Source organism: Dromiciops gliroides, chromosome 1 (genome assembly GCF_019393635.1).
Source record: "Dromiciops gliroides isolate mDroGli1 chromosome 1, mDroGli1.pri, whole genome shotgun sequence".
Classification (NCBI taxonomy): Eukaryota; Metazoa; Chordata; class Mammalia; order Microbiotheria; family Microbiotheriidae; genus Dromiciops; species Dromiciops gliroides.
In genome coordinates, this window is record NC_057861.1 from 524372249 (window position 1) to 524385772 (window position 13524).

At 41.9% G+C, this 13524-nt stretch overlaps 1 protein-coding gene across 2 annotated transcripts in view; it reads left to right on the top strand.

Moving 5' to 3' along the window:
• Nucleotides 1–12218, top strand: part of GABBR2 (gamma-aminobutyric acid type B receptor subunit 2) — an 866539-nt gene extending 854321 nt beyond the window's left edge. For both annotated transcript variants that reach the window (XM_043976613.1, XM_043976612.1), the window contains 4 exons: nt 3558–3740; nt 4689–4818; nt 7117–7234; nt 11195–12218. In XM_043976613.1, coding sequence (XP_043832548.1) covers nt 3558–3740; nt 4689–4818; nt 7117–7234; nt 11195–11360 — 597 coding nt within the window. In that variant the 3' untranslated portion in view covers nt 11361–12218. The remainder of the gene's footprint in view (nt 1–3557; nt 3741–4688; nt 4819–7116; nt 7235–11194) is intronic.
• The last annotated feature ends 1306 nt before the right edge of the window (nt 12219–13524 follow it).

The following is a 13524-nucleotide window of genomic DNA, read 5'->3' on the forward strand; positions in this document are numbered from 1 at the left end:
CACTTAACCCCAATTGCCTCACAAAAAAGCATAAACAAAACAAAACAAAAGAAGTAATTTTGGGGGGACAGCTGGGTGGTGCAGTGGATAAAGCGCCGGTCCTGGATTCAGTAGGACCTGAGTTCAAATCTGGCCTCAGACACTTGACAGTTACTAGCTATGTGACCTTGGGCAAGTCACTTAACCCCCATTGCCCTGCCAAAAAAAAAAAAAAAAACCCTCTGCTATTTATTATTATCATATATTGATTCCAAAAGTGTAGAGCAAACTTACTAACTAGAATATTTTCTTTTCTAAGTCCAAAACTTAGTCTCCTCAATAATCCCAGTTTTACTGGGGAGAAGGTATAATGGTGGAATAAAGTGCTATAGAAATGTCAGCCCTTTTATTTCCAATATACAGAAACCTATCCATATCTAGATAGATAGATAGATAGATAGATAGATAGATAGATAGATAGATAGATAGATAGATAGATAGATAGATAGATAGGTAGATAGTAGATAGATAGATTTTCTCGTATAACCAGCATCCCCTGATTGGCCCATCTACCTTTCTCTGTCTATCCATCACATAGAAAAGTTTGCAGAATTATGAGAGTAAAGCAAAATCTACCTCATATGTCCTAAAATGTGGCTTTGGGCAACCTGGTCAATGTAACTTTTGTGTTATATTTCTTTTGTGTGTCTCGTCTTCTACAACACTTAGCCCTAGACAGGGCTGTGTATACGGTACGTGCTCACTAAATAATAGCTGGCATTCATATAGTCCTTTAAGGTTTGCCAATCCCTTTCCATGTGTTGGCTTATTTGATCTTCACAATACCCCCATTTTACAGATGAGGAAAATGAGACTGAGACAGATTGAGTGACCTGCCCAGAGTAACACAGCTAATAACTCCTCTGGCAGAATTTGAACTCAGATCCTCTTGCCTCCAAACCCAGTGCTTTTAGCTTATCTGTGGGCCTGTGGGATCTCCACTGTAGAGTATAATCTCCTTGAAGGCAAGCACTGTCTCATTTTTGTCCAGAGTCTTCCTTAGTGTTTGGCACATAATAAATGGCAATTAGTAAATGTCTATTAAATTGAATGAACGCCGCATTTTTGTTGAGCAGCAGAGCTGAGGAAAGGTAGATAAAGCCGTCAGGAAAAGTGCATTGACTCATTGGCCCTGGGCTGGGTTTTGTGGGTGTTTTTTTCATTATCTCATCAGAAACAATGTTTAATTGCAGTTTAAATGGTAGCCAGATTGTTTGAACCTTCCATGCCCAAAATGTTGCTTTCCCCCCCACACCGCTGTCTCCCATCATTATTTTTGTTCCTACCATGGGCATTCATTTCAAAGTAATTGTGTGTAATGATGACAAAAGATTTGGTGAGGGGTTTTATTTGAAATTAGAGGAAAATGGGAATTCATCTGAAGATAATTGGTCAGAGTTTTAACAAATTAAAATTGATCCTATGACATGATCTTGAAATTAGGTATCTAACTATGAAATATGTATGCTCAACATCTACAGTGATAGGATTCTTAATAACTTTATTAAAGAGCTTTTTCTCTCTGACTATCTTGTTTATCATCATCTGGCATTCCCCTAGTGGAGTCCTGTGCAAAGCAATTAGGAGCCATAACCTTAAAGGCAGCAGGAGGTACTAGAAAAAGTTCTAAGCTTGGAGTAAGAAGAGATCTGAGTTTGAATCCTGCCTCAGACACTAGCTGTGGGACCATGGGCACATTGCTCAGTCTCTCTGAGCCTCAGTTTCTACATCTGTAAAATAGGGAAAATAATAGGACCTAATTCTCAGGGTTGTTGGGAGGAAAAAAATGGGATAAAATTCAGAAAGCACTTTGCCAACCTTAAAGCACTATGTAAATGCTAGCTAGTAGTAATATGACAGGAATAATTTACCTCTACCGGCTCTCATCTTTGGATCTACTAAACCAGTCTTCTGTCTTTCTCTGCCTGTCTCTTCAATTCAATTACACAAGGATTTGGGGCTTTTTGCTTTTAACTATACTTATTTAATATTTTCTTTGTTCCCCAGTTACATGTAAAAACAATTTTAACATTCATAAGTTACAAATTCTCTCCCTTTCTCCTCTCATAAAGAAGGCAAACGGGGGCAGCTGGGTAGTGCAGTGGATAAAGCACTGGCCCTGGATTCAGGAGGACCTGAGTTCAAATCCAGCCTCAGATACTTGACACTTACTAGCTGTGTGACCCTGGGCAAGTCACTTAACCAACATTGCCCTGTAAATAAATTAATGAATGAACGAATGAACAAATGAACAAACAAATAAATAAAGAGGGAAGATAATTTGATATAGTTATATATTCCACAAGCATTTATTAAGCACCTTCCAGAAGCCCAACACTGTGTAAAAATAAGAAACAGTCCCTGCCCTCAATGAGCGTGTATTCTACTAGTGAGAAGAAGTATCTCCACAAGTGCCAAAGTGGTTTTTCTAAAGCATAGGTCTGACCTTGTCACTGCTACCCAATAAATTCCAGTGCTTCCCTATCCCCTCTAGGATTGAATTTTTTCAAACCTTTTCCATCTTTTGTCCTGTATTGTTGTTGTTGTCATTTCAGTCCTGTCCAACTCTTCATGACCCCATTCTGGGGTTTTCTCAGCAGAGATACTGGAGTGCTGCTTAGTTTACTGATGAGGAACTGAGGCAAACAGGGTGAAATGACTTGCCTATAAACAAGGGCTAAACCTCATTCTTCTCTTGTACCCTTCTGCCCAAGGCTCATCCCCTGCAATGGAACCCTCCTGGATACACTCCATTCCACTGACCTCCAACCCGGTCACTTTCTACCTCCCAGGGCACTTGACACTTAGTACCTCCCTAAACAGCCATCACTGGATATTATAATGTTCCTTCCATGAGAGGGATGGATGCACACACTCCTATATTTTCTACTCCTGCATTAGATTATGAACTCCTTGGAGTTCTATTTACTTCTATTTCCACTCTTACTCTCAACCAAGCACAGTGATACAACAACAAATTGTTACTAGCTAATAATAGATGAATCATTAACAATTTGTGAAGGGTTTGTTCTGTTTAACTGAAAACTACTGAAAGTTTCCTGAAAAATACAGTGATCCAATTTCAGAGGGTGTGAAGCAATATATTGGTTAAATATGGTAATCTTCTCTACTTGGCTAAACAATAATGACAACAACAACAACAATAATAATAATAGATGACACATTACACTTTGCAGCTCACAAAGTACTTCACATTGGATTTATAGGACAGGTAGGAATACCCCCATTTTACAGATGAGAAAATTGAAGCCCAGAAAGGTTAAGCCATGCAGTTCCAGGGTCACCCAACTACATGGCAGAGTCAGAACTCAAACCCAAGTGTTCTGATTCTAAATGTAGCACACTTTCCATTATGTTGTCTATCTGGGTGTCCCCAGACTTCTTGGTTACTTTTACTAATGAAATTTCCATGGAACTGATTATAAAGGGTTGAGGAGAGTGGGGAGCAGACAAATAACTTTCCTGAGGTCTCTTTTCCGCTGTTACCCACCTTTCAGCTCATCACACTGAGGACCAACCCAGATGCAGCAACGCAGAACAGACGGTTCCAGTTCACTCAAAATCAAAAGAAAGAAGATTCTAAAACTTCCACATCAGTCACCAGTGTGAACCAGGCCAGCACATCTCGACTAGAAGGGCTACAATCTGAAAATCATCGCCTGAGAATGAAAATCACAGAGGTATCACTTCTGGCATCTATCAGTACAGTAGGGGGTAGGGGGAACTTGAGGACCTGGCCCCAACCCTTCTAGTCTTACACTGCAGAAGGATGCTGGGACTTGCAAGGTGTCTATCTGACCCAATTCGTCCTTTTGGGTGCTAGAATCTTAAATCTAGAAGGGAGGTCATCCAGTCCAATCTCCATCTTGTACGATTCTCCATTCTCTGGCACTCCTGAAGGGAGGGGGAAAGTGCATCACCAAACTTCTGCTGAAACACTCCCAGTGCCTCTCTTCTCTTCCTCCCTAAGGCCACCCATTCCATTTCAGGATATGTCATAGTACCAGGGAAAGTCTGACTCTCTATCAGGAGCAGAGTTTCCACATATAACAGGGAATCACCGCTCTATTGTCATCATGCCATGAGTAAGACCATGAGTGCTTTCCATTTCCTTCCTCCCAAAGACTATAAATACTTTGTGGATTTTCTTTCTGGGTGTTTAAGCTTTAGAGCAGGAAAGCATCTTAGAGATCACCTAGTTCAATAGTGTCAAACCCTAATAGAAATTTGGGGCAATAATTAGTACAGAAAGATCCCTGTGGGCCACCTATTGGCTTGGGGTTTTAAATGTCATATCATCTATGATTTATTGTATTTTTGTTTATTTTGCTAAACATTTCCTGGTTACATTTTAATCTGGGCCACATGTTTGATGGCTTTTATCTAATCCAACCCCTTCATTTTCTAGAGGAGGATTTGTCCAATGTCACCCAGCTGATAAATGGGATTCAAACCCAGGTCCCCCAACTGTAAATCCAGGCCTTCTTGAAGGGAAACAACCCTCTAGGGAGCCAAGTTGCTTCTAGACAAGTAGCTGAATAGTTTACTTGACTATATCCAGCAGAGGACCTTGTTTAATCATGAGTAGCCCGGTCTGTTGGCTTGAGTGTGATGCTCTTGTTTTCCAGCTGGACAAAGATTTAGAAGAAGTCACTATGCAGCTACAAGACACGCCAGAGAAGACTACATACATCAAACAAAATCACTATCAGGAGCTCAATGACATCCTCAATATAAGGAACTTCACAGAGAGCACCGGTAAGTCAGGAGCTGTCCATTCAGCACATGATAGAATAAGTGTGTTGCCATTCTTTCCCAAGCCCATCTCTGGCTTCTCCAAACTCTACCAGACAAAACTGCACCTTGGAGCGAGACAGGATAAGAAACTGTGGAAATGTAAAGGATGGGGCAAAATGGAGTCGAGAATGGTTCCTACTGCAGGCGCATGCAGGGATTGGATGGCCTGTCATACAGAGGTACTTACTTGCCCAGGGCCACTGGTCCAGGTTTGAGGTTCCAGGTAGTCATCGTGTGCAGAAAGCACAGGAGTATATCCTTCCTCTCCCTAGGAAGTTCATCTCCCATGTCAGTACCTGAGACAAAGCCCCATGGACACCATGTAAGTTGTACTTCTGGGCTCTCCCTTTCAGAAGCTACAGCTTTAGACAGGTGAGATATAGGCAAAACCTTCAAGACTGATGGACAGTTGTGCTTCTTAAAGATACATTTTATTTTCATTTCTGTCTAAGCTAAACATTTTATTTTTCCTCTCTGGAATAGCAAGATTAAGAATTTACAATATATCTTCTTTTTTTAATTGTCTCTATACATTTTTTTAATCTTAGTTTTAATGTAGACCATGTTATTTCTAGCTTATAATTCTTGAATTCACTAGACTTCATTTCCCTTGAATCTTGGAGGTCAGGAAAAAAAGAGGAGACAGTAATATTTGGCCCTCGGCCACAAGGTATAGTATTTGGAGCATCCCATTTCTCCTCCACCCCAAAACTGAGGTGAATCATTCAGCCTGAGTGTTCATTGGGCAAGGCCACTAAGGAAGCAGAGGTGGGAGGCAAATATCTCTCTGTGTGTTTCTGTATGTCTCTGTCTCTCTGTGTCTCTTTCTCTCCCCTCTCTCTATCCCTCTCTCCCTCCCTCTTCCCCTTTTCCCCCATCTTCCTCTCCCCCTCCCTACCTGTCTGTATGTCTGTCTCCATCTGTCTCTCTCCCCTTCCTCCCTCTCTTCCCCCCTTCTTCTCTCTCCCATCTCCCTCCTTCCCTGCCTGTCTCTCTCTCCCTCTTCCCCTCTCCTTCTCTCTCTCTCTCTCTCTCTCTCTCTCTCTCTCTCTCTCTCTCTCTCTCTCTCTCTCTCTCTCTCGACAAAGAATGTTTGCAAAACCAGGAAATATGCCATATTGGTCAGAGTAAAAGATCAGTCTAAATATAGACTGAACTTCTACAATGAGAGTTTTCTGACAAGAAAACATGATTTAGATACATACTTAAAGATAATTTCAATTATCAGTCATACAAGTTTTATAGGGGATAGGATCTGAATTTGTGATTTCATTGGTCTAGGAAACTCCCAGGTAAGAAAATTTATTCTAACAATGCAGTTTGGTACCTTCTCTGGACAAGTCACTTAATCTCTGTATGTCTCAGTTTCCTCATCTCTAAAATGGGTATAATAGCAGTACCTACCTCCCAAGATTGTTGTGAGGATCAAATGAAATAATGTGTGTAAAGTACTTGGAGCAGTTAGGTGGTGCAGTGGATAGAGCACTGGGCCTGGAGTCAGAGAGACCTAAGTTAGAATTCAGCCTCAGAAACTTACTAACTGTGTGACCCTGGACAAATCACTTCACCCTGTTTGCCTCAATTCCCTCATCTGTAAAATGAGCTAGAGAATGAAATGGCAAACCACCTCAGCATCTTTGCCATGAAAAACCCAAATGGGGTCATGAAAAGTTAGTTGTACATGACTGAAACAATTGGACAACAGCAAATGTAAAGTGCTTTGCAAACCTTAACGATCTATGTAAATGATGGTGGTGATGAGGATAATGATGATTCTCTAAAACTTATAGCCTTAAAAGCTTGCCTAAAAAAAAAGAAAAAGTAATGAATGGGGCAGCTAGGTGGTACAGTGGATAAAGCACTGGCCCTGGATTCAGGAGGACCTGAGTTCAAATCCAGCCTCAGACACTTGACATTTGCTAGCCATGTGACCTTGAGCAAGTCACTTAACCCTCATTGCCCCGCAAAAAAAAAAAAAAAAAAAAAAAGCTTGCCTAGAGCACCAAAAGATTAAGTGACTTGCCCAGGTACACACAGCCAGCCAGTATCAAAGGCTGGTCTTGAACCCAGGTCTTCCTAATACCAAGGCTGACTCCCTATATACCAGCCACAAGGCAGATTTGGGAAAATAAGCCTACCTTCCAACCAACGTGGCACACTGGTGACTATCTCATTTAAAAGATGTATGCACCTGTTTTTAAATATTGCATTCTGAGTACAAAAGAAAACTGAATGACATTTTGTTTACTTTCCACTCAGATGGTGAAAAAGCTATTTTAAAAAATCACCTCGATCAAAATACCCAGTTACAGTGGAACACAACGGAGCCCTCTCGATCAAACCAAGATCCTAGAGAAGATATCAACTCCCCAGAACAGTGAGTAGTGTCCAATTGAAACCTAGGAAGAAACAGCCAGGCCTCTATATTAAGAGGTTAAGGGATTTGCCCCAGTATGTGTCAAAGGCAGAATCTGAACTCAAGTCTTCCTAACACTGCCTCTCTTGGAATAATCTTTTATATATATATTTATATTTATATTTATATATATTTATATATATGTATGTATGTATGTATGTGTGTATATATGTATGTATATATGTATGTATATATGTATGTGTATATGTGTATATATACACACACACATACATACATATATATAACATATACACAAATTTATTTGTTTATTCATTTATTTATATTTATATATACATATATATTTATATTAATATTATTGTATGTTATAGAATAAATTATATTATATAAATTATATTTCTCTATATAAATGCATATATTGGAATGTAATGAGAGACTGAATGACATAATGCATAGAACCAAGTGGAAGCCCTGGGTTCAAGTCCAGCCCCTCACATATACTGCCTGTGTGACCCTGGGCAAGTCACTGAACCTCTCAGTGTGCCCAAGCAACTTTCTAAAAGTACAGGGTGAAGAATGATTGCCATTTCCATTGATAGAGGGAGTTACCTAACTGAGAGATCCATTTTTTGTTGTTGTTCTGTTGTTTCAGTCATGTCTGACTCTTTGTGATCTCATTTGGGGTTTTCTTGGCAAAGACCCTGGAATAGTTTGCAGTTTCCTTCTCCAGCTCATTTTACAGATGAGGAATTGAGGCAAACAGGGGTAAGTGACTTGCCCAAGGTCACACAGCTAGGAAGTGTATGAGGCCAGATTTGAACTCAGGAAGATGTCGTCCTGACTCCAGACCCAGCACTCTGTGCACTATGGCGCCACCTAGCTTCCCAAGAGATCCATACATGAGTGAAATTACAGTGTTAACTAAATAATAGACAGACAGATAGACAAACAGAGAGATAGACAGAGGCAGGAAGTATGGTTTGGTGCAAAGAGAACCTTCCTAAGAGTCAGGTATAAACTGGGTTCAAGTCCTGCCTCTAACACACACAGACTTGCGTCATCCTGGGCAAATCATTTACTCTCTCAGCACCCCAGGCAACTCCCTACAACTTGAAGTTGCAGAGCAGGTGCCAATTAGCATTGATAGAGGGGGTTTCCTCCTGGGAATGTCTGAGTACCCATGCAATCACGAGTTAAATTTTTTTTAAAAAATAACAACTTTGAAACTGTGTAAGAGGGAATCCCTAATGATGTCTTGCTATCATCAACCAGAATCAACATTAGTCCATTAAGTTCTTACTTAATACATGTTGAGGCTAAAAGACCCAGGCCCTGCCCTCCAAGAGCTCCCAGCCTAGCTGGAAAGATCAGTAAGACAGCCAGGGCTAAGTGACAGATGACAACATAAGCACTGAACTCCAGAGGAGAGAGGGAGAACCAGGACCAGGGAAAAGTCAAGGAGAGTTCCCATGACACTGAGTCTGAAAGGACAGACAGAGGACTTAGATAAGCAAATAGGAGTGAGGAATGTATCCCAGGCACAGAGAAAAATATGAGCAGAGATACAGAGGTCTTCTATCTGGAACTAATAGCTCACATTTCTCTAGTGATTTAAGGTTACAAAGTATTTTAATCACAACCGCCTTGGGAGTCAGCACAAATGTTGTTAACCTCATTTTTAGATTAGTAAACTGAGACACAGATAGGTAGGGTGACTTGCCCAAGGCCACACACCAAGTTAATGCTGAAGCCTGGGCTTAAACCTAAGTCCCCTGATTCTTAGACCAATACCGTTGCCTGGCATGTGGGGCAGCTAGGTGGCTCAGTAGAAAGAGCACCAGCAGGGGCAGCTAGATGGTGCAGTGGTTAAGCACCGGCCCTGGATTCAGGAGTACCTGAGTTCAAATCCGGCCTCAGACACTTGACACTTACTAGCTGTGTGACCCTGGGCAAGTCACTTAACCCCCGTTGCCTGCAAAAAAAAAAAAAAAAGAGCACCAGCCCTGGATTCAGGAGGACCTGAATTCAAATACAGCCTCAGACACTTAGTAATGAGTGACCCTGGGCAAGTAACTTAACCCCAGTTGCCTAAAAAAATAAAAATAAATGACAGAGATGCAGATGGCCGAAATCCTTGGGCTATATATCCTTTGGCATATCAGGGACTGAGCTTGATAATGCAAGCTGGAATCCTTGCTATTGGCAGAAGCTGAGGTTGAAGGATCCCTTGAATTTGAGAGTTCTGAGCTGCAGTAGGGCGGAAGTTCAGCCAGCACCCCGGAGTACAAGACCACCAGGTTGCCTAAGGAGGGATGAATCAATCCAAAGCAGAAAAACAGGGCAAATTAAAGTTTCCATATTAACCACAGGCTGATACACTTCCAACCTACATGAGTTAGGGAGACCTAGTCATATGTATGTATATGTATGTATATTGTACACATCTTTTATAAATAAATGTGTGTATGTGTGTATATTTCTGTGTATATATAGAGAGACATACATATACATATACATATACATATACATATACATATATACATGTATTCGTGCACATACACCTACACATATTATAGCATATATAATATATAGTATATTTACTATTTATATCTATAGAGTATAACATATATAGTATAAGAATATATGTGTAGGGGCCGCTAGGTGGAGCAGTGGATAGAGCACCGGCCCTGGAATCAGGAGTATCTGAGTTCAAATCTGGCCTCAGACGCTTGACACTTACTAGCTGTGTGACCCTGGGCAAGTCACTTAACCAAAAAAAAAAAAAGAATATATGTGTATACATATGCTTCAATGGATACATTTATGTGTGTCATATGTACATATATGTATGTGTCTGTATGCATATACACATGTATATACACTTTGTGTGTTTATATTATACACACATATATGTCATGTGTGTGTGTGTGTGTGTGTGGTGTCACAGTTGAGTCATAGCCAGGCATAAAGCAGACTCATCCAGGACTACAAAGTTGGCTTAGTCCAGTGGAAGATCTCCGGGTACAAGGCAAGGGATTGTTGTAAAACTCAATCATCTCAGGGCCAGCATGTATGGACGATGCAGGAAGCAAGCTGTCAGTGAGCAAGTCAGAATGGGTATCTAAGGTCTCAGGAAAAAAGCATGGGAACACAGAAGGGTACATGGAGAGGTAGCATGGTGTAGGGCAGCTAGGTGGCACCATGGTGCACAGTGCTGGGCCTGGAGTCAGGAAGACATCTTCCTGAGTTCAAATCCAGCCTCAGCTGTGTGACCCTGGGCAAGTCATTTAACCCTGTTTGCCTCAGTTTCCTCATCTGTAAAATGAGCTGGAAGAAGAAATGGCAAACCACTCCAGAATCTTTGCCAAGAAAACCCCAAATGGGGTCACAAATAGTGCAACACGACTGAACAGCAACAAAGCACAGTATAGTGGAAAGAGCATTGGACCTGGTGTGAGAATAGCTGGGTTCTAATGCCTGCTCTGACATTTAGTGGCTACATAACCACAGGTGTGTCATTCTTACACACTGAGCGTCTGTTTCCACATCTGCAAAAGGGAAGAATAATATTTGTGCCATCTTCCTCACAGGCTCATGTGTATGAGAAGAAAGCACATTGATGATACTGTATATGAGTCATTACTAATTTACTTATGTAAAGGCTTAAGCAGAGCACTGGTTACATCTGGTCTTGCAGGCAGGTAAAACAACACACTACCCAGATGAGGAACAGATCCACGACCATGGTACACCAGGCTTAGGACCAGCAATCCCAGATGAGAGGCCTACTGTCTAAACCCCCTGGTTTTAGCAATCCCAATGGATGGCAGCAGACAAGAGTTAGCAGGTGTGAGCCAGGAATCAGAGCAAGACAGCATCCCAGATAATTGTAGAAAGAGGTAACAGTGAGGCTAGCGTCCCCTTTCAATAGATCTGACTTCTTTTTCCCCCCCTTCTCTGCAGCATACAGCGCCGGCTGTCCTTACAACTCCCCATTCTCCACCATGCCTACTTACCATCAATAGGAGGTGTGGATGCCAGCTGTGCCAGTCCATGTGTGAGCCCCACTGCCAGTCCTCGGCACAGACATGTGCAGCCACCCTTCCGAGTCATGGTCTCGGGCCTGTAAGTGTGGAAAATCAGTGCTTCCTAAACTGTGAGTCAATGACTCAAGGACCAGACAATACAACGAACACAGAAGTCTGCTCAAAGGAGACTATCGGCTCTTACCCCGGAGAAGCTGGATGCTGAGGCTGTCCTCATGCGTAACTCAGGTGGAGGGGAGAGTAAGCTGCCTTGAGTCTGCCTTGTAGCCTTAGGCATGGAATTTTTATTTCTTCACAACGAAGATCAATGGAAATTATCTCTTCCCAAATTTCCACCAACAAGGAGCTGGGAAACTTAAATCTTGCAAAAAAAAATGGAAAAAAAAGAAAAAACAAAAAATGAAATATATCTGCTAGAATAGGGACAATAGAAAACTCCTTTAAAGTCACTGAGCATTTCAAGGCTGCTAAACAGGTGGAAGCGTCTGCCCGATCCCATGATAAGGAAAAGAAGATGAAAAAAAAAATCTACCCGGTATTTATTGAACTGCAGACACTGACTTTGACAAGAGCAGTATCCAGCTATTGAAACTATTCTGTTTCTGGTCAGTTGAGGCTTGTTTCAGTTGAGAGAGGAATCCCAGGCTCTGGGGGAAAATGGTCTCTTAAGACTCACCATTGTTCCTTGTTCAGGGAACCTTGCCCCTGAAACCTGATCTTCCAGAGAGAAGGCAGAGCTGCCCTCAGCCCTGAGTGGCCCATCCATCACCAGCTCCCCTTTCAGCCTAGGCTCTTTGCTGGTTGGACCTCAGAGGGGGGACATGTAGCAATGGCCAGGTCCCATTGCCAACTATTTGGGATTATTATTTTCAACAAAGAGTCTGCATCTATTCATGAAAAAAAAAATGTTAAAAAAAAAAAAAGGCAAAAACCCACCTGGGTATACAGAAGTAGCCAAAGGGTGCTGAGGGCTCATCAGTCAAAAAGCTGGGGGACCTTGGGTGATAAAGGCAATGCCACTTGATGACACATTTGTTACTGTTTGATAGATGCCACATCTTAGCACAATAACACCTAATTTCACATCACTCTGGGGATCTGGGGCACACAACCACCTTGCAGGTAAATCTGCTACTTTCATTGAGAGTCTGTCATTCACTGCATTGGCCGTGCACTTATGTTCCTATCAGTAAACCCTGGTAACCCTGGGTTAAATGTCAAGCTTACCCTTAGAATGTCTGTTCTGATCAGAAAAATAAAAAAAGAGAAGGAGGGAAGAAGGGAGGAAAGAAGGAAGGGAGGGAAGGAGGGAGAAAGAGAGGGGAAGAAGAGAAAAGGGGAGAGAGAAGAAACAGTGATAGAGAAAGAGAGAAAAAGAGAGAAAGAAAAGAAAGAGAAGGAAAGGAAGGAAGGAAGGAAAGGAAGGAAGGAAGGAAGGAAGGAAGGAAGGAAGGAAGGAAGGAAGGAAGGAAGGAAGGAAGGAAGGAAGGAAGGAAGGAAGGAAGGAAGGAAGGAAGGAAGGAAGGAAGGAAGGAAGGAAGGAAGGAAAGGAAGGAAGGAAGGAAGGAAGGAAGGAAGGAAGGAAGGAAGGAAGGAAGGAAGGAAGGAAGGAAGGAAGGAAGGAAGAAAGAAAGAAAGAAAGAAAGAAAGAAAGAAAGAAAGAAAGAAAGAAAGAAAGAAAGAAAGAAAGAAAGAAAGAAAGAAAGAAAAAGAAAAGAAAGAAACTGAGCACTTTAACCTCTCTCAAGGCACAGGGTCCAAGGACTGGCTTGAATTTTTTTTCCCTGACTTTTTAACCTGACCAAAGTGAATTGGAGGCATTCAGCTAAAAGGGGCCACTCTGATTGTACAACAATAGGAGGGGAGGGCCCAGTTAGGAGCCTATTTCTCTGCCCTCCCCAGCTTTCAGGGGACTCACACCCACCCTGGTACAATTCTAAAGGATGCTAATATCCAGCATCCCTGGAGTGGTCATGGGCTGACATGCTGATTTTTCATATGCAAAAGCAAATTTGGTTGCATTTCAGTTTCCCCACAAGGCCCTAATTCCTTTCATTCTTTCTGACACGGGGAAAAGCAAACCAAGGATTAGCCAGTGCCAGTCCCTGGTGGTCCTCCAAAGCCAATCCTCTATTAACATTCCTTAGACTGGTGACTTCTTTGCTAGAGAAGTTGACAAGCAGTGTCTTGCACAGTATGTGCAAGCACCATATGCTGCTTTGCTCTCTAATGAAGGAATGTGACTGA